The sequence below is a fragment of the Branchiostoma lanceolatum genome, chromosome 7 (assembly GCF_035083965.1).
Source record: "Branchiostoma lanceolatum isolate klBraLanc5 chromosome 7, klBraLanc5.hap2, whole genome shotgun sequence".
NCBI classification, from domain to species: Eukaryota; Metazoa; Chordata; class Leptocardii; order Amphioxiformes; family Branchiostomatidae; genus Branchiostoma; species Branchiostoma lanceolatum.
The window spans coordinates 18,699,138-18,721,404 of NC_089728.1; the positions used below are offsets into that span (position 1 = coordinate 18,699,138).

A 22,267-nucleotide genomic window follows, 5' to 3' on the forward strand; every position below is an offset into this window, starting at 1 on the left:
TTTTTGACAGACATATCTTACAAAATCTGATAATTTCAGTGCTAACAATGACGTATCAAGGAATTGTTGGCACACCACATTTATTTACTTACATTGTTATCATCTTATATGTAATCCAATATAACTTTCATAATCTAACATTAATATTTTATGCTGATTTCATGACGTCATCGGTCAAAATCCAAGATGTCGAATAGAATCACATGAAAACGTCATTATGACGTCATATTACGTCATAATGACACCAAATTTAGTATGATGATATAATTCACATGTGTATCCTCCTCTGAAAATTTGGTGGTAATACAAGTAGTTTAGGAGTTACAGAGGGCAGGTCTCAAAAACAGCACATTATTTTTGCTGCGGTCAAAAATGACCCCAGTGGAATCACTCCAGACTTTCCTCTATAATGTCAACAGTATTGTGCCAATCTCCATAGAAAATTAGGAGAGGTTAGAATAGATGTCTACTGACAAAGTCACGGAAGGAATTTTTTTCCAAACAAAATTTTTCAAATGGCATATCAAAATCCACGCCTAGGGTCAGAAATGACCTCGTTTGGGTGTATGAGGGTTAACAACGTCTTGTCCTGAACATTTCTGTGCAAGCTACCCACGTGGAATGGCGCACAATTCAAAGGGGAAAGGCACATTGACAGCACCGCCAAACCTTCCCACCATGGAAGGCTTAGGTGCGCCCTCTGGCAGATGGAAGGTGAAGCGCTGCATCAGGGAGACGAACAGCATGAAGAGCTCCATCTTGGCCAGCTGTTCACCAAGACATACCCGGTGGCCTGGAGGAAACAGGGTAAACAAGAATCGTAAACAAAATTGCAATGTCTCTATTCTATGACGTCATAAGACCCGCATCCCCCGTCCCGGACCTACCAGAGTGAAGGGACAATTCACCAATGATACTAAGCGACAAAAGACAGTTACTCGAGCAACCGGATGAAATTTTGAAACAGTAAAAATATCAAAATTGTATCCACTTGCTTAAGTAACTGTCTTTTGGCGTATCTTATTACCTGGATGTCTAACCTTCATCGACACACTAATGACACTATTATGTAGGGGGTGGGTTAAACCACCAAAGCGGCGCACACACCAATTCTATCTTCCGCGACAGTAGTGCGCGAGAAAAAAAAAAAGTTTGAGTTCTCATTTCTCATAATTTACTGTGAACTGACGTTAAATACCAACACGACTGAAAATCGTAAGAATCGATGTGTTTGGTGAAAATCGATTTCAGGCCCGAGCTTTATTTCAGGATAACCATCCGCGTTGAAAGTGAACTGCCCCTTTGTCCCAGATTGACCGTTGTTGCGTTCCGTAGCCCGTGTTGCCATACCTCGCGCGTCGGGTGATTGTGAAAATCTCAGCATTAGGATTTCCTTTCTAATTGGCTTGATTATACCTCAAAGTCTTCTCTTTCTGACAATAACAGTAATTCTGTGTCAAAACGTCTGGTGACGTGTTTAATTCCACGCGAAAATGTCCAATGTTGCGCCTCATTTTTGACGGGAAAATACTTTTTACCCCTAACATTTACTAAAATTGGAGAGGTTGAAGAAACTGAAACTCGGTTGTTCTTACAGCTAAAGGGATATCCTTCATTCCTATACACAACTATTTCCTGGAAGAGACGGTTGAGGGTGTGCAACATCGAATTGAGACCTAAAACAAGCTGGCGTGTGCTTCCAAAAGCTAGTTTGTTGTGTTCATTTTTGATGCGCCTATCATGTGCTGTTTTCGCGTGATTCAGTTAGCCTCTATCAGCTGCAGGCTTCGCTGATCGTTTGTAAAGTAGTAGAAATCAGCCAAATAGAGTTAATAGTATGCCAAGGGTAGTCCGCTATGCAGGGAAGGTCAATAGGAAACCTGGTAGAGGCTAGATTTAGTCAGGCTATCAGGAAACTGGTACCGTTCAGAATACTAAACCCCCTCGATTACTGACTCACCGATTCCAAACGGGATGAGTGCCTTGTGGTTGACGAAGTTTCCGTCCTGGTCCAGGAAACGTTCCGGTTGGAACTGGTTTGGCTCCGGAAACAGCTGAGGGTCCATGTGCACCGACCACAGGTTGATCTGTAACACATCGCGGAACAGATGCATGGATGAAGTGATAACTGGTCGGCTGTATGAATTGACCGATATATTGATTGATTGATTGATTGATTGATTTAAGGAAGGGAGGAAGGAAGGAAGGAAGGAAGGAAGGAAGGAAGGAAGGAAGGAAGGAAGGAAGGAAGGAAGGAAGGAAGGAAGGAAGGAAGGAAGGAAGGAAGGAAGGAAGGAAGGAAGGAAGGAAGGAAAAGACGGGTATAAACATGGATAGACAGATGTATATGGATGGATAGATAGATAGATAGATAGATAGATAGATAGATAGATAGATAGATAGATAGATAGATAGATAGATAGATAGATGGATAGATAGCGGCACCTTCGCGTACGTTTATAGTTTCAGTATTGTAATACTAAGATAGTGATATAGTGATACCTAGCTAGCAATGTTCCGTTAGTTTTTGTGTACGATTGTAGGCGACTAAACAGTGAATGTTTGCAACAGACAAGGGGGAACGTCGTATACCCCCGGCGGTGAGGAGTGTGGGAGGTTGAACCCATGTTTTTAGACTCTGACTGGACGTGCCTCTTTTCAGATGTAGACAGATATATCGAATAGATAAAAGACTAATATAGTTTATGAATAGGGTTGGTGGATCATTCTGTAGATAGAAGAAATCAAAACCGTGAATAGTTTTCATACCAAAATCCTGGCCTCTTGAGGGATGTTGTACCCATTGAGGGTGGTGTCCCTGGACGCTGCGTGCGGGACACTGAGGGGCGAGATAGGTTTAATTCGCTGGACTTCCGCTAGGGTCGCTGTTGTGTAGGGCAGCAGGCTCCGCTGTGCGTAGGACGGTGGCGTCTGCCCCAGCACCGAGTCTATCTCCTGATGAACCTGTGGACACATCAGCTTTTATTAGGTGTTGGATGTTACGTGACTAGCGTCCGCCGTTTCGCTAGTTAATAATTTTTTCTACGTAAAGAATATTTTGAACAGTTTACTTCTCTCTTTCTTATTACCTGCACTTTTCCTTTGTATATCTAAAATCATGAAGTGCCCCTCAAGATACTCAAGCAACAGGATGGGTTTGTAAACAGTGGCTCGAATGGGGTCGGCGGGGGCAATCTTAAATCCACAAAAACCCTGGACCGTGAACCCCACATGGAGCAGTGAGAGAGGCAATATATAAGGGAATATACAATCCAGCCCGCAACAGGAAAGAAGGCATACGCGTAGAGCTTTCCGGGAACTTGGCTCCTGTTCTGCCACCACTGCGAGATGACATTTAGCTCCTGTACACAAACAACATGAACTAATTGACTTTTTATAATTACAAAATATGCTACTCACGATTTTTTGGTTCTAAAATTCATCAGAAACCTGCCTTTTCCTGGATTTCCGGGTTGACCATCATGTACAGCAGGGCCCAGCGAGTGGTGGTGGCGGTGGTCTCGGTACCGGCAATGAACAAGTCTATCAGCACCTGGGGATGCAGGTAAAATGTTCTTAAGTTTCTTTTGCAGACCTTTACCTTATGAAAGCAAAATTGAACAAGCATGTTTTCACATTTATTCATCATTTGTTCATTTATTCATTTTTTTCATTTTTTTCTTCAATTGTTCATTTGTTCATTTGTTCATTTGTTCATTTATTTATTCATTTATTCATTTATTCATTTATTCATTTATTCATTTATTCATTTATTCATTTATTCATTTATTCATTTATTCATTTATTCATTTATTCATTTATTCATTTATTCATTTATTCATTTATTCATTTATTCATTTATTCATTTATTCATTTATTCATTTATTCATTTATTCATTTATTCATTTATTCATTTATTCATTTATTCATTTATTTACCTCTTGAAGCTGCTTGTCCGTGAAGTTCTCGCGAGCTTGTTGGTCCTGAGCCCGCTGCTGCTCAATGAGAAAGGCGTCGATAAAGTCCCGGATGTCGTTTGGGTCAAAGTTCAGCCTGTGCTTCTCTATCTGTTCACCACAGAACTCTTGGAGAGCCTGAAACATTTTGATCTGTTTTCCACCGCTTGCTCCGGTGAAAAGGAGGTGTCGGAACACGGGCTGTATTGTTACTAGAAGATCACGGAGTGTAAGCTTTACTTCAACTACGGTGTTCAACAGGCGAATCAGTCGCAGAAAATCAGGGTCGCCGTATTCAAATCGATCCCCGAAGACAAGTGAACAAATGATGTTAGAAACAGCATTTTGCATCGTGATTTTTAAATCGAACGGTTGCCCATTTTGGGACAGAACCTCCTGAACCAGCGCGTTGGCTTCTTCGGTGACCTTGCCTTCCAAACTCCGCTTGCCGACTCCGAAGTCCCGCAGAGTCATCAGGGCGAATTTCCGCTGATGTTTCCAGTGTGGCCCGTAGGCAGCCATCAGGACACCTGCAAATAATCAATGCCGTCAATTTGATATAGTTTCCAATGACTTTTCCTTTATCTTCTTCAGGGTATATGATCCACTACAGCAGACACGTGACGCAGCAAACAGGACACCTGCAAATAATCAATGCCGCCTAGCCTTGAAACATTGTTCCCTAGTAAGTAAAATGCCGCGTAACTGACATTTCCTTTTTCTGATCTTCTTCAGGACATATGACCCACTAGAGCAGACACGTGACTTGTCATACAGAAAAGTGTTTCCAGTAATATAGTGGTCTCAGCATGGCTAAGATTGTGAGTAGTATATTTTATAACGTATAATATGCAAAATTTGTGAAACAAAACATCGGCCATAGGAATCGTCATGTGTTTTGTGGTGCATGGATGCTAATGGCAATATAGACGGAAAATTGGAATGGTGTACATTACTACAATACTAGTATACTAAGTACGCATATAAAATGTCTTCACTGTATATGGGACGTTAACTTACCTTTAGCTGTATCTTTAGTAGTTCCATCCCCGCGTATATCTGCCACCGCGGGTGGTATTTTGCGACTGGAGAAATCTTCAGCTCTCTTGACCAGGGCGGTCCGGATAATCTCGTACCCAGTTAGGACGATGGCAGGAACCCCTCCGGTCCAGATGGTCATGACGTCACCATACTGTTTGGACAGCTCCGTTAAAGTTGCGGGAGCGAAAGAAGACTAGAAATGAAATGAGAAAAAAATTAGAAAAAAATCAATAAGCTATATATATATTTCCGTACCTAAAGTAAAGCGCTTGCCAACGAGCTTTCGATCAGTTCTATGATCCTCCTTAAGTTGAAATGACCCAAAGCCTACGTCACGTGACCGGACGAAAGTGTGACGCCAGTAACGGGTCAAAGGTGCCAGCTGGTCGGTAGCGCCCCCCGTCTCTGTTGAGGGATGGTCGATGGGTACTCATTTCAAATGAAGAAGGATCGGAGGACTGATCGCGAACGTGTTTGTAAGCGTTTTGTGTTCGGAAATAACGTGTTAAAGTTACCGTCACAAATGTACCTTCATTCGAAACAAAACATGTATTTGTAAAACGTGTATCAACTCGTACACAAAATGACTGTTCAATCGATCAAGTAATTTGTAACCCAAGATCAGTTCCCAGGAGAATGATGGAGGAATTTCAGGAATGAAACTGAAAATTTGATATTTTCAACTCGATCATAATTTTCAATAAATGACCTCACCCCTTTGGCGTCGCAAAATGTATTTATTTATCTATTGCTTGATTGATTGATTGATTGATGGGTACATTGAACTTTGGAATTTGAACCATTATCGTTCTCGTCAATCGAAGGCAAATAACCGTTTGGTCACTGCTGTGCATTCATGTCACATATATGATATAACCAGCATTGTCTAACTAGCACAAAGAAATCGCAATATCACATTTTGATTACGGAACATCAAAATGGAAAATCAGACAGTCTGACTAGTGTCGTAACTTTTCCTATCTAAATATAGTGCGTCTGAACGCATCCAAACAACTACAAGCCCCAACAACTACCATAAAATAAGCTGTGATCATGCAGAACAGAGACTAGGTCAGAACCCAAATTGCAAGCACCTCCAAGAAGAAATTGTGTATGGTTTGCCACGAATTTTCCTTGTTTTCAACAGTAAAGGCTATTGCATAACACAGAACTACCGCTACTAGTTTGGCAAGCTTACATAACATAACGAATGTTGCCTAAATCATCTGGCGGATTGTTTCACCTTTGTGGGGGCCTGCATGCCCTTTTACGTAGAGCGTAATCGGCCGTTTTAATTTTACGTAAAGCGTTGCCGACCACTCCAATTCAACGTAGAGCGCACTCGGTGTATTTTGCGTAGAGCGTTATAGGTCACTTTAATTCTACGTAATGCGTAGTAACTACCCGGAATTTAGCGTAAAACGTAGTTGATGAATTGTGCGTAAAGCGCTGTCAAACTTTTCCAACCTTGCTCTATAAAGTCACAAACGGGTGTCAGAACCGGAATCTGCTTTGTTTTGCAATTCTCCCCTTCTACACAATGGAACAATCCACCGTACACCCAAAATCTTGCAATATCAAGGCACATGCAAGGGAATGATCCCACAATGTGCTGGACACGAGATTGTCTTTAATTTACGAGCAGATGTAGCAGTCAGGCTTGTTTCGAGCGAAGTTGCTGATGTTTTCACGGTACATTGTGTGCGCTTTTACAGATAATGACCGGTACCCGACTTGCGAGACGGGTATCTGTTGCACTTCCTAGTCAGATTGTCTTACCATCAATAAAGTTAAGGATGGTCACTGGCCATCTTGGACCACAGATGGCCATAGATTGAGATTTTAAACCTAGTACCTCATGACCTGCAAGGCACTATCGGGCCTTACGAGGCTTTTCTTGGCGGGAACATAAGTGACCATCCTGCTCTCCACTAAACGCGTTTTCTACGCTGCCACATACGAGAACGACTACCTTACGTGGTGCTCGGGTATACGGCCCTTTTCCGTTCTGCCAGCTACATGTAGTATCGTTACCTTTATCAAACAAACTGTTAGAATTTCTCTAAGTAACAAGTCCGTAGGCCACTGCAGAAACACACTCAGCGGTGGCCAAAAAAAAAAAAAGATTAATGCATTCTCACTTGTCTGAGTGAACTTGTCAGCGCTGTTATCGATAGCCTTCGAGTCTTAATTTGAAATCCTCAAAATATAGGAACTTTCGTCTCAGAGGGTTGAATCTTGACGATTTCGAACTGAATTTCGAACTGAAATTCAGAGAAGGTATATCATTATTTATTGTGGCGTCGTGTGGCGCAAGTGTAGAGCGCGCGGCTGTGAAACAATGGGACCCGGGATCTAATCCCGGGTTGTGCCCAGAGACATGTCCGAACTTGCGCCCCGACGTTGTGCCCTTGGGAAAGGCATTTAACATGCCTTTCCTCACTTTACTCAGGTGTAAATGAGTACCTAGCTCATCTAGGGTTAGGGACGTCCCTCGGATAGGACGTAAAATGGAGGTCCCGGCCGTGTTTGGGGCGAGCCACACCCCGCGCACGTTAGAGAACCCACCACACCTTTCGAAAAAGAGTAGGGGCATGCCCCGGTGTGCGATGGTCCAAATCTTACAGTCCGGTCTGCGATGACATCTTGAAAAGGTGATAGTTCACCTGTTATGTCAATCCTTCCACAAAATGTGGTAAATCGAAATAAATAAATAAATAAATAATACATAAAATTAAAATTTGCTGTGTCGCATAATTTGCCAACTCATGACAGTCCAAGAGACTCATCCTGTAGGTCGTTGACCTAATTTAAAATGCCACCCATGAAGTAATCGATGGATTGTGATCTCAAAGGTTGGCAATTGCGCAAACAAAGCTTGCAACGTAAACAGCCGGGTTCTATATAAAGGTCCCATTGTGACTTTAAGATTACTATATATATACGCCGCTGTTTCTGGTTGAAGTCACTCCATTTGCCAAAAGAACTAAGGGGTTTCTGTTAGAAACGTCAATTAATGCATTCTCACTTGCTTGAGTGAACTTGTCAGCGCTTTTATCGACAGCCTTCGATTCTTACCTTGAAATCCTCAAAATATAGGAACTGTCATCTCAGAGGGTTGAATTTTGAAAATTTTCCGACCCCCCTATAAATCGCCCGCCTTCGGCGCTCGCTTGTGCCGTAATGGGTAGAGCAGACATGTGCAGGTTCAGCCTTGCGACATCACAGTCTCCAGAATGATCCCTCCGTCATCATTTATCTATAGTAAACCGTGTCAACCTGCGTCTGACCCTTTTAAAACCAAATGAATGGCAAAGATGAGCAAAAATTTGGACTCAATTCTCATCTGTTTGTCTGATGATACAGTTGTTTTTAGAAGTTTGAAACTTTTGCTAGTGCGCGGGAGAGCCTTTGACTGAGAATGGAGGCTGGTCTGTAGTATTTTTCTTCTTGATGCTTGAACGACCGTGCCCCGAATGTTCCAGCATCAGTTAAAGAGGGAGGTGGCCGTTATCATTGTTACTTTATATGTTCAAGACTATGTTAATGTGACCTCCAAACCTCATACATCACCAACTTTGACGCCTTAGTTCAGCCGCTAGGTTTTTGAGTCCTGCATAATGCACTGGGAAGCTTCAGAATTTAGCGTAGAGCGTAGAGAGACTACCTTGATTTAGCGTAATGCCTGGCTGGCCCTCCTAATTTAGCGTAGAGCGTTGTCGGGACCCCCCATGCAGGCCCTCCTTTGTGGCTAATATCACGCTTTTCCGCCGCTAGTGGAGTCCGGCGGAAACTTCTCGTGCTCACCTTAGCTAAGATGGGGAGGTTTCCAACAAGCGGCCAGCCCCTGGGTCCGGGTGGTAGGTTCCTGGGCCGCTGGAGGTACAGATATACCAACAGACACACACATGTAGCCACCAGACATGTCGGGAGGTCGGCATAGTGACGGGCAGCCGTCACGACGTTCAGTAAAACACACATCTCTGTACTCCAAACTGTGTAACGTTACGGAAAAAGCCACGGAAATGGTACGGTTTACAAAACAGTTTGTTCCTGCACTGGCCGGGATACCGCAGTAAACACAATAGGGACATACCAAGGCACCTTGATATGGGGGCTCTGATAATTATCCATATTGAGTATCCAACGCAAAATCATATCTTATTTTCAGGAAAATAAGTACAGTTTCCACTACTTCAATATAGTATATTCATATTCATGCCAATGACGTATGGTTACCTTGATTATGAAATTGCAAGCCAATTTTGAGGTTCCGAAAAAGACCCATGCCCCCCATTTTGTGTGGGCAAGCCCGTATAATGTGGGTCAAAGGTACTCTTCTGACCATAATGACGTCATCTAGGGTGAATGACACATCGGTCACGTAAGCAACTGCTGGTATCATTGGGCGAACAAACAACACCATGAGACAAGGAGGTTTAATAATACTTTCTAAAATAAGGTCATTTGTATTTTGTCTGTACAATTTAATTGTGCAAATCAGACACAGGGAAGGGAAAGTTAATGTTCCTGTGATACTATATAATACATGTCTTGATACGTTAGTACTAGTGCTGCGTACCGGTACTGTGTACCGGTACAGTACCGTAAAAATTTATTGGGTAAAAGGTCCAAATAAAATACCGGATCATGAAGTACCGGTAGTGTACCGATTTAAATTTACACAGTATGTGCTCATTTTGTGTCTGATCTCCAGACCCCATTGCCTCATGCAACACCAAACGTGACCAAAGCGACACCTTGGAACAGCGTAACTAATATGCAACAGATCATTTAGGAGTTTTGATAGCAAGGCCAAGGGAGTTTGGCGGAAGAAAACCTAGTATGTTCTTTGAATAAATATACTGACAAGTTGAAAACATGTTTACGTTTCTGTCGTTATGAAGATGTTCAGAAAAAAAACACATTTATTTTTCAAATTGTTCAGGAACAGGTAAAGGTCCGGACCTGCACCTAAACCTTTGAACCGGTACCTATACCTATTCATGATGTTACGTTTAGGTACGCAGCACTAATTAGTACTTGTAGAAAGGCACACGTTTACAGATAGGTATGGGACGGACGGTGTAACTACAGATGTCTTTCTACTATCCAAAATCTACGGATTAAAAATCTATTTTCCACTGTATGATAACGGTACTGAAGATTGTATAATATCTCCCTGTGACGAAGTTCTGCCGTCACGTTACACTGACGCACAAAGAGGCGACGTAAATGCGAGCAAATCTATCATATTTTTTATATAAAACATATATCAGCTCCTGTCCTTTTATCTATAATATCCGTCTATTTTCTATCTGCTATATTTGTATATCGTGTAGGTTTTACCGCCCCCGGCATACTTTCCGTGTTGGTCCGACTGTTCAATTATGAGCTACTATATGGGGCGTAATTTTTTCAAACTGAAATCATTGGTGTTTTAAACAAAAGGGATATTCTATATAGATCTGATTCTACTCCATCATGCTGTTTACTAGTCCACAAATGATTAGATTCTTTCTGAGTTACTGAAGATATTGTGTAGTTGATGACGTCGATAGCAGCTGCAGTACCTGAAACTGACCGTTAGGTCATTGACACTTGACCTGTATATCCTTATCTGGTTTGAAAGCGAGTGGCCGCTCGGTCACCTGTAGGTAAACGTACAGTAATCGTTGGTAATTATTATCTTCATGAAAAATGGAGATATAGTTTTGGGTGTGTCTGTCTGTCTGTCTGTCTGTTTGTGTTTCCGCACTACTCTAGTCAGCATAACTCAAGAACCTCTGGATGGATTTGGATGGTATTCATATGGGCGGGTGTTGGGAAGCCAAAATTCAAGGTCTATTTTGGGCCCCCTGGTATGTGACCTTGTTACTGCAGCAGAGAGTCCGTTTTGTATCTTTTGACCTGGACGTGCTATGGTCTTGATTTTTGGGTGGCAGATAGCTTGTGATTTAATAAAGAAGTGGTGTAGGTTTGGGCTCCCTAGCAGCTTGCTCTGGAACTGCAGTAGCATTATCTAAGGGGCATAACTGAAGAAAGGAACGACGGATTTCCATGATATTTTTTTAGTCTGTGGCGAAATTCCCTTATAGCGCACCGGCATATTAGCGAACGCCCACTCTGGCAAAGTCCGCGCTTCACGAATCTCAGTTTTTTTTGCTCGGAATCAGTGTTTAGGTTGTCCTCCCATTAATTAATCCTGAATTTCAAGTCAATCCATTGATCCAAAGTTAGATAAAGTGAACTTGAAGATAATTGAAATTGATAGCTTTGCTAGGTATCTCATAAATGGATCATGAGGTGGACAATAATCATCTATTATATTTTGCCAATACTATAAGTATGGGCAAATATTTATATTTTACTCTCACATGGCATGAAGGAAAAGAAGGCACCCCCTCCCCCCCCCCCCCCGACTTTGGGGGGGGGGGGGGCGGGAACAGGCTTTTTGGCAATTTGTTGACAAAAGGTATATTTGGAGCTCCTGTGCCCTTGTATTTCAACCGAATGACCTGAAATTCTGTATATGGGTGCTTTGAACATATGCCCACGGGACTTGTATCACATTTTATGGAATACATTATTTCAAAATGACTCCTTTGGGCCCTATTTTCAGACCAAAAACGGGCCAAAAGTGCATTACCCGTGTCACGTTCGATCTAAGGTTCTGCCCGTTTCATCTGCCTTTGGCTATTAAACACGTGTTCCATTCCGGTTACCTGAGGTCACGTTGCAGGAACACGCGCGCAACGTCCATTATTGAATGGGGAGGAAGTGGAATATGCTGTGTTTGCTCGGGAACAAATCCCGGCCTTTCTAATTTGTATCCACTTGACTATATGTAGACGTAGTAGACCTTACGAAAGTCGCTGTACTTTTGTTGTGTCAATAAAGATTTCATGTAGGATTCAATATATATGATCACGTGACTAAGTTATGTACTATAGCCTATAGTAAAAGATGTATTGCAATCCAGTATATGATAGTTATCTGCAGTGCTATAATTGGCATTTTGTTGGCACACTTTTGAAGATGCTTGTTCAGAATTATAGTTCAAACCAAATGGGTCATTAATTGTTTAACCAGAGATATAAGGTCGGTGACCTCTAGTAGCACCATAAACCGTTTAACAATTAACAATCACACAGATCTAAATAATGGAACCATGGTGTTTATCCAGTAGAATTACAAATATATAAACTAGAGTTCCACGACCTCATACCTTCGCCAAATGATTTTAACCTTTTTGACTGACATATCAGGAGTGTTTCTCATCAATTATAAATCATACCAGGTGATCTTCTTCACCCAAAAAATAAAAATATGAGCTTAACAAAGAAGCTTATGCTAACAAAGTGACATTTAACATGAATTATGCAAAGGAGGTTCTTACTAGCATAATTTGATTCAACGATGTTCACATTCACATAACTTCCAAATGACACAAGTATGAAATTGGCATCGTTTACCTGTATGGAACTATAGTAGTTTCTCATTAATTATGCAAATTAGGCCTACATTTGCATATTTTTTATCTATCAAATTCCTCTGTAACAAATGTCACATATTTCAATAGTCATATCATGGAACACAGCGGGGTTTTGAAATTGTCTCATTAATGATGCAAATTAGAATCTGATTTGCATAATTATCGTCCAATCAGACAAAGCATCGCGTAAGCTATCTACATACCAAAAATCATTAACATCCATCTAGCCCATCTTGAGTCATAGTATTTTCTCAGTAATTATGCAAATGAGGTCTTCATTTGCATAATTGATATCTATTAATATTTCTCTCTTCTTCAATTACATATGTCACATGTTTGAGAGTCCTACCATGGAATTTGGCGGCTGTATAAACTTTCCTCATTAATTATGCAAATTAGATAATGCTTTACATAATAAGTATCTAATCATGTACGTCATTACTCAAGCTATCTACTTACCAAAATTCATGACCATCCATCAAGCCCTTCTTGAGTTATTCCCTTTCAAAGTCTGAACCAAAACCTGCTCCTGCAGTTCCAAAAAAAGCCGCTAGGGGGCCCAAACCCGTACCACTTACTCTCTGCCCAAAAGAGCTATCTACCACTCAAAATTCAGTTTCATAGCATGTCCAGAACACGAGATATCAAAACAGGAAGTTCCGCTGCAGTACCGTAACAAGCCGCTAGGGGACCCAAAATCTAATCATTTCCTAGTCTCATCAAGACCTACCTACCTACCAAATATCAAGACAATCCACCCAAGCCTTCTCGAGTTATGTTGTACGTTACAAACACACAAACACACACACACACACACACAAACGCTACCCTCTGCATAACCTTCTCGGCGAAGGTAATAATCCATACATTGCATTAGCCACCTTTGCTACATGTGTTGTTTTACGAGAAAAATAAACTCGAAAAACACTCAAGCCAATTCATAAACGCTCGTTCTTATTTGAATGTACAAATTGCTGTCGCCAGTCTTTACGACTTAATATGAGCCAAATTACAGGCACCATCGATGCTTTCTTCATTTTCCCACAAAACGTATCATGTTTCACACAAAAATGCACCACAATATAACTTATGGCGCAACTATCAGTTTCTAACGACACATATTCCACTACTGGCAATCGCTTTAATAGATCTAAACCGCTACCAAAACTGCCTACAGATGCCAACAGTACCCGATCCACTGGTGCTATTTCTTCTTATACTGAAATTGATATAGACACCATCTCAGAGCATGCGTATAAGAAAATACACGACTAAAACGTGACGGCATTTGCGCTGCAACTTCTAGATTATGAAAATAAACATTTGGATCGAGTCCTAGAAAAGAAGACAAGAACTGTAATCATATTAGCGTTATTCGAAATGTAAACCCTTTATATTACGTACTAGAACTGCCTAGCCAGGAGCCCACAAGCCATAGGTTTTGTTTCTGCCAATAAGTAAAAAAAACACGATCTTAAAATTTGAGTAAACAGATATACGCAATTCAATGAAAACTATGATGTTGTCTTTTTTGTATAGTGTCAAGATTAATACCAATGCGATGTGGGGATGGTTAAGTACATGTCATGTTGTTATATCTTGCTGCATCATACTTACATGTACACACATTGCTTGAATATATTCATTACTAGCTACATCGGTTGGGAGCAAATGATCGTGAAAGAAGTGGCTTACAAGATCTATTTCTTGGCAATTCCGAATCTGTTCCTTTGCAATTCCGAGCTTCATAAATAGCCTGATATATGTTTCGACTCCATACTAGACATCTTGAACATAACTCTAAAACAGCTTTGTCACTCTCATTGCACCGTTCATGTACATGTTGTAAGATTCATAGATGTCATATCATCAGACTGCGTAACATACTTTTCGGCCGTTCACATGTCCAATCAATGGATCCAAAATTTAGTTCACTAAATATGCCAAGGACACCAAAAAGAAAGTCCATAGCCTTCGCAAAGAAAATCACATTACTGATTGCAGTACGTGATGGCATTTTGGGGAATGATTTCGTAACTTAACGATAGGATCAAGATGTGTCTTATATGCACAGAGACATCACATTGTGATAATGTGTTTTCAGTTTGTTCAGTTTCTTGCAAAAATGACACCTTTCCGACGACCGTTCCTGCTGAATAAAGCTCTCTAAAGGACTGTCTGCCTAGCTATTACTAGTCTTGGTCTTTTTCTTGGCGTACATAAATGTTGTAATGTGACTAGTCTTAGGAAGGACTAAATTATCAATAATTGACTGGTCCTCCGTGTTCTGAAGTGAACTAGTATTGTAGGTCAGTCGATTATAAACCAAGAAACAATGGAACATAGATTCGCCAACATATTTCTCTGTTATATAATTGAAACTGAATTCAACTTCTTTGCTATCAGTGAACAACCAGCAAAAAAAAAAGTAAACTAAAGCATGCAAATACTATTAAAAAAAAGTGGCACTGCAACCACCACCTTTTGCAACACTGTTTTTTATTTACTGTGACATAAGATAATTGCAGAATTTTTTTCGTCGGGTACTTTGATAAGTTGGTAATACTTACTATTTTCGTACCACGTTACTTATTTTGAGATCGAGTTTTGCATGGGGAAATTGTTCAACTTGCACTCGACTGGATCATCAATTACAGGCATAAGTGTTAAGTGTTGTGAAGGCGTGATTTCTGTGTAATTATGTATTCCTTCTATGTGAGAATTGGGGAGATGATTTTCTCAAATTTTACGTAAACTTATCACACGAGAGTGCGCCATTGTTTCTTGCAAGTCAGTCACACAATAATAAATAGCAACATTACAAGCATAGGCAGACATGACTTACTGTATATACATGACGAACACGGTGTCAATGTCCGACTGTAGTTTAATCCAGGATATCCAATCGACATGTCCAAGAGCTACAGGCGCAAATCAAATCTAGCGCTCTAGATGCTTTTAGTGGTTTGCATTGTATGTAGCAGACAATTCATATTCTAAAATATATGCATTGTCTGCTACATACAATGCAAACCACTGAAACAATGCTATATCTATAGCTGTCTTAAGAAAACAGTGATGAATATTCCATCCTATGACGCATATAAAGATCAAATATCAATCATCCCTGTACGCCATTCACTCCATTCACTGGTCTCTGTCTGGAAGGCCCACAAAATTGTCGCTAGGTCTGTATATACTCTATAAAGGTCAACATTCACATCACCAAAAGATAACAATAGACGGATAACCCGCAGATATCGCACGAGGTAAGAACTTTGTTTTTGTTTACAAAGAAGTCCCAAAGAATCGCATGTTTAAATGGTCTGTATTATAAAAGTCATTGTCACATCTGCAATTGCAAGCCTTTTTGTTGTATCCAACATTAAATCAGCTGGACGTGAGTGTTCCATGATCTGTCAATGTTCATACTAAAGTTACCTTTAGATATGATCGAAACGTAACTGTCTTCTGGCACACGTGTCTTAGTACACAATAGCTACCGGCTGTCTGTTTCAAAATGATATCGTTCTAGCATTTCGCGTTACAATATGGCGGGTTTTGAATACTGGAATTCATTTTGATACTTCTACTGTCTCTGACAAGTATGTTGGGCATTGTAAAGGACGGCGACATTCATTTCTTAAATATTCTACTGTTAGGCCGATTTTTATGTCAATAAACAAATTATTGTCCTTTTTAACAGTTGAAATGTCGAAGGATTAACCTGTTCTTACTAACCCATTCTTACAGATAGTTCAACACGGAGATCATCATGATTAAGTGGCTTTTCCTACTCAAGGTTCAAGCAAGAAACTGCTGTGGGTGTTTCAGTTTCCTTATCCTCCTCTACTTGTTTGCGCCAGTACCTTGTGTGGGACAAGATCATACAGGCTGTAGAACTCGCTTCGATGAAGGTGCTTGTATGTTTCCACAACGCAATTTGACCAATCTTCCTTCGAGTTTACCAGCTAATGTCGCTACATTGGATGTCGCGTTTACTATGATTTCATCAGAAATCTTACCCATATCCCACCTCTCAGTAATCTGCGCACCCTGAATTTAACATCGAACCGCATTGCAACCGTCTCTTGGATATCGCTCCGCCAGTTACCGGATTTGGAGTATCTCTACTTATCTGGGAACAGAATTACTTCCGTGAATTTGGGTATAGTCATAGAACACCTTCGAGATCTGAGGATTGTTGATCTGTCAGACAACAGGCTAACATCATTCTCTGCCGATGAATTAGAATTTTACTCCCATGTTCAAGTGAACATTGAGTACAATCCTTTCCGCTGTGACTGCGCAATGATGTGGCTTATCAACAAAGTCAAATGTATCAAAGAATGCGATCGGTTCGATGGTTATTGTTGTATTACCTGTGCAGCCTGCTCTCTTGTGTCCCTGTGTAAAAAGGGAAGCTTTGTATGCGCGAGTCCAGAACATTATAAAGGACTTCCTTTCGAAATGTTAATTTCACCTTGGCAATTTATAGCGTGCGACTCGACAACTACAAAGGCGAGTTCTCATTGGCAGGTTACAACATCAACAACACGTTCTTTTGCTACTAAATTGTCAAACGCTGACGGAATGTCCACTCAAAGTCATGAAGATATTCTTGATACATTTGTATCGAAGATTCAAACTGCAGCCTATAGTCAACAGGGTCCCATATCAACAAGACGTGTTCTGTCACAAACTGCAAATATCAGAGTTAGTGGAGTACTCTTTAACACGACAAATATGCCTCAGAAAGGCAACAGTAATGAAGAGATCATGAACAGCGTGCAAATCAAAACAAGAGTTCCACGACCTCAAATCTCCATGAACAATTCTATTCATGCAAATGACTTACACATTTGCATACTATATGCTTGGTCATGAACACCTTTATCTACCTTACATGTTGCAATGTTGACAGTCCTATAATTTTGAAATTAGATGAATTATAGTATTTTGCATTGATTATGCAAATTAGGAATTTATTTGCATAATTGGTATCTGTTGATGCTCCGCTTTTCATTAACTACATATGTTACATGTATTTGAGTCTGATAATGGAAAACACTGCAAATATAGATAATCCTCATTAGCTATGCAAATTAAGGAACAATTAGCATAATTTGCACTTTATTATGCATATCTCTGTCTAAGCTACCTGCATACTAAGTATCATATTGACAGTCCTATAATTTTCCAATTAGATGAGACATGGTGTTTTGCATTAATTATGCAAATTTGGAATCTATTTGCATAATTGGTACCTGTTGATGATCCACTTTCCATAAACTACATATGTTACATGTATTCGAGTCTGATAATGGAAAACACTGTAAATAAAGATTTTCCTCATTAGATATGCAAATTAAGTCCCAATTAGCATAATTTGTACTTCATTGTGTATATCTCTATCTAAGCTACGTACATACTAAATATCATGGAAATCCGTTGTTCCTTTGTTCAGTTATTCTCCATAGAAGATTTTCACGAAAACGCCCTTGCAGTTCCAGAGAAAGCTGCTAGGGGGCCCAAACCTACACCACTTCTTTATTACATCACAGGCTATCTGCCACCCAAAAATCAAGACCACAGCACGTCCAAGTCAAAAGATACAAAAATTGAAGTTCTGCTGCAGTACCAAGGTCACATACCAGGGGGCCCAAAATCGACCCTGACCTTCGGCTTCACAACACCCACCCAGATACCAAATATCATCGTAATCCATCCAGGGGTTCTTGAGTTATGCTGACTACAGTAGTCCGGAAACACAAACACACACACACACAGACACACCAAAAACAATATCTCCATTTTTCATGGAGATAATCACTGCTTCAGCCGTTCTTGTGGGAGTACTTTTCATCTTAGTCGTGACAAGAAAGATTATCATGATACGTCGATCCCGTTGCTCCAACGATGATGCGAATGCTGACGCAGTGAACGGCGTGCCACTAAATCAAATTTGTCCGCCCATACAAAACACTCTTTACCAAATTAGCAGCGCTACAGGGGCACCAAGACTAGCATCAGCTGACCGATGCCTAACTCAAATGTTGCCACCAATTCACAACATTTCTTACCAAGGAAACCTTGGCAAAAGAACACCACAACTGCCTAATTCCAGGAGCACATGCTCGGCTAAAATCATCCTAGAAAGAAAAACACAAGCTGCTGCCATGCTTTCATATAGACACAGGCCTTTACTAGAACTGCCTACAGAGTCCAGCACCAGAGACAAATGTGTTGTTTCTGTCAGCCAGGAAACTAAAGAAAACACCATGTCAGAATTGGCTACAGGAGCTAATAGTACTCATGTTAAGGGCGTAGTTTCTGCCAATAGGGAAACTGATAAAAACATGATTTCAGAACATGCATATGAGGAAATACCTGACTGCAGGATAAGATCACCGCAACTACCAGATTCTAGCACATTTTCTCTTTCTGTCATGCACTCTTGTAGATCTAGACCATTACCAAAATTGCCAAAAGAACCCATTAGCAGCCAAGACTTATACATCGTTTCTCCCAGTAGGGATACTGGTGAAAACACCTTCTCAGAGCATGCGTATGAGGGAATACCTGACTGCAGGAGAGGAACACTGCAACTACCAGATTCTAACAACACAAATTCCGTTACTGCCGTGCGCCCCTGTAGATTTAGACCGTTACCAAAGCTACCTGCACAAGCAATTAGTTTTCAATTTGAAGGTACCGTTTCTCCCAAAAGGGAAATTGAGGAAGACACGGTCTTAAAGCATACGTATGAGGAACTACCTGACTGCAGGTTAAGATCACCGCACATACCAGATTCAAAGAAAGGGAGTTCTTTGACTCTCATGAGCTCCTGTAGATTCAGACCGTTACCAAAACTGCCTACGGAGGCCACTTGTGCCCAAGCCAAGAGTATCGTTTCTCCCAATAGAGAAAATGATGAAATCAGATACACCACGTCAGAGCAGGCGTATGAGGAAATACCTGACTGCAGGATAAGACCACTGCAACAACCAGATTCTAACGATACATGTTTCAATACTGCCATGCTCTCTTATAGATCTAGGCCGTTACCAACAGTACCTACAGACGCCAATTGTGCCCAAGACAAGGGTTTTGTTTTTCCCAATGGGGAAACTAATGAAAACACCAACTCAGAGCTTGCATATGAGGAAATAGATGACTAAAATGTAGGGGCACTGCAACTGCCAGAGTATGACAACACACATCAAGTTTGAGTCCAAAAAGGAAGACAAGAACTGCTGTCGTGCGTTCTTGGACTTGTGGACTTTTACGGGACTTGCCAATAGAAGCCAGTGGCACCCAAGCCATGGGTATTGTTCTGCCAACGTTAAGTGTTGGGAATACTAAAAGAAATACTACCTTAGGATATGATTTTGTTGATTTACGCAAATTGTGAATCATCAATTTAATCATAAATTAACCATCATTAAATCGCTTAAATCTTAAAAACGAAGCGGAGAAGGAAGCCCCTCAGTAATAAATTTGTCTGGCACTGGGAAAATGATCGCGCGTATTGACACTGTTTTTGTATACGTATATTAACTCTTATTATCTCAAGGTCTTTGTTTTCAGGACAACATTCGTAGTGAACACTGTTGTCACTTATGATATGGAAGAACTTGTAAAGATGCACTCCCAAACATCTCACGAAGACTACAGAATCAAATATTCTAAACAGCCAGTAAAACACGTATCCAGGAGCTACATTTAAGGCGGCACTGTTAATTTTAATTCCGAGGCTTACGATCAATATATGGAGTGGTTGATTTTGCATGTGTATTATGCTTAGCACATCATCAGAGTTTTTTACATGTCAGTCTGCCGTTAGAATCTACTTACCTGTAAGCTGTACACGACACAAAATAAGACATAACCAAACAGCAACATTATAGATTTAGACAAACATGGCTTACTGCATAATTATGATATGCAGCGACGACAATGTCCGGCCGTAGTTTTATCAATGATATCCAATCGTGTCCATGACTTACGGACGCAAATGGAATCTCGCTATTAAAGCGACCTAAATGCTTAAGATATTCGTTGTCTGTCTGGTAAAATTCAAAACCACAAAAACAGAGCTATTATCTCTGCAGATGCGGCGACAGGAAATTGTGTCTGGGGATGCGAGATATTTCTGACGAAATATTCTCGGTGTCTGTGTCTGTGTCTATACAGCCGGTATAAGGTCTCACACGGCAATGAGCCGTCCCATAGGTAATAACGTTAAAACACGAACCTTTCATGGCCGTAATTCCAATAAAAATACCGAGTTTCCGGATATGTTTTACTTTCTATTGCAAGCACACACGTTCTTTAGACAATGAAAAAATGTCACCAAAATATACCCTGAGGAAGCGATATTTAAAAGCATTTAACTTTGAAATGACCTACCAGCCGCAAGAGGCTCTCTGGTGCCGATAGAGTCCGACCGTAGTACTCAAGTCTAAAAGGCGTGTAAGTCCGACAATCGCTTGGATGCCGAAACTTTCCTGATATCCTGTTAGACATGAACAAGCTTCCATCTCAAATGCTTTGTATATCAGGTGGGATCGATCGAAGGCAATTTATGATCGACTGAAACACATGCCTTTGGGGCCCAATTATTTTCTGAGTCCGCACTCTTTGGGCATCTACGTACACGAGGAGTAATTCAGGCATGAGACCTTAACCGCCATTCGGCGTAACACACCAGCTGAGCGAGCGCCCCAGGCAGACATCGCAAACATTTTGCAAACGGCTCGATATGCTCCACCAGGCAAATTGTTAAATCTTGAAACACCATTTTTTAAAATTTTGAGTGCCACGTTTTGCTGGTAGAGTGAAAAATATAGAAGGTTTCAGCTCGAATGTTTTTGGGGCAACGCCGTCCCGACATATTTTTCGCCGTATGTGCGACAATCCTGGGGCGGTCCAGGGCATGCTTCCCCGGAAAAAAATTTGAAATCTTGACCCGCTGAAACGCTAGTTCCTGCATTTTGAGGGGCGAGTTGTGCTGGTAGAGTAAGCAAAATTAAGGACATCTCTATCAGTGAAAAGTTACACAACGGTTTCAGTTTAATATTCGGAGTGTGTGTAAAATAGTGCAAAACAATAGCACAGGTCACAGATCTGTATTACCATTGTATATACCTGTGAAGGCACAAGTTTTAGTCGTTTGCGATTACAAATTAGCCGGACGTTTACGTTAGCGTTTCATGTTCTGTCAGTGGTCATACTAAAGTTACTTCTAAATATGATCTAAACGTAACTGTCTTCCTGCACACGTGACTTGTTACTCAATTACTATGCTGTTTTTTTTTCAAATGATATCGCTCGAGCGGTTATTTGCGTTACAATATGGCGGCTTTACAGTTCTGTACTTCACTCTCTGTTACTTCTATTGTATCTGCCAAGTAAGTTGGTAATTGTTGCAAAAGTCGGTGCAATTACTTATGTTTATAAATTGTACTTTTAGGCTAATTTCCATGTTAATAAATTCATTCTAAAACAGGTTTGTCACTCATATTACAGCGTTGATACATATTTTATAACGCTGAAAGATGTCATTGCACCAGACTGCTTAACATACTTTTCGGCAGTTCACATGTCCAATCAATGTTGGAATTTCCCCACGCAAGTGTCCGCGAAGTAAAAGTGTTTCCCCCTGAAAAGTTGCCCCCATGAAAAATTGCCCCTCATGAAAAATTGCCCCCATGAAAAATTTTCCCAGATGAAAAATTGTCCCACATGAAAAATTGTCCCCATGAAAAATTGT

At 40.8% G+C, this 22,267-nt stretch overlaps 1 protein-coding gene and 1 long non-coding RNA gene across 2 annotated transcripts; one reads left to right on the forward strand and one right to left on the reverse strand.

The window, feature by feature from the left end:
- Nucleotides 1-325: 325 nt before the first annotated feature.
- On the reverse strand, nucleotides 326-9,035 carry LOC136438033 (cytochrome P450 2U1-like). The gene is made up of 7 exons (XM_066432659.1): nucleotides 8,805-9,035; nucleotides 4,977-5,190; nucleotides 3,939-4,486; nucleotides 3,455-3,553; nucleotides 2,770-2,964; nucleotides 1,961-2,087; nucleotides 326-793 (listed from the first exon to the last, which is right to left on the reverse strand). The coding sequence occupies exons 1-7, from the start codon at nucleotides 8,976-8,978 to the stop codon at nucleotides 609-611; spliced, it is 1,542 nt and encodes a 513-aa protein (XP_066288756.1). The 5' UTR covers nucleotides 8,979-9,035; the 3' UTR covers nucleotides 326-608.
- LOC136438034 (uncharacterized) lies at nucleotides 3,497-5,716 on the forward strand. The gene is made up of 2 exons (XR_010756369.1): nucleotides 3,497-3,565; nucleotides 4,692-5,716. It is a non-coding gene; the product is annotated as an uncharacterized lncRNA (long non-coding RNA).
- Nucleotides 9,036-22,267: the final 13,232 nt, after the last annotated feature.

What these genes read in the sequence shown, in the direction of transcription:
- LOC136438033 (XM_066432659.1), bottom strand. Translation starts at nt 8,978, where the DNA reads ATGTGTGTTTTACTGAACGTCGTGACGGCTGCCCGTCACTATGCCGAC. An exon ending in ACCTCCCCATCTTAGCTAAG is followed by an intron (nt 5,191 to 8,804) that starts GTGAGCACGAGA and finishes TTTCATTTCTAG; the next exon opens with TCTTCTTTCGCTCCCGCAAC. An exon ending in CTCAAGAGGCCAGGATTTTG is followed by an intron (nt 2,088 to 2,769) that starts GTATGAAAACTA and finishes GATGTGTTACAG; the next exon opens with ATCAACCTGTGGTCGGTGCA.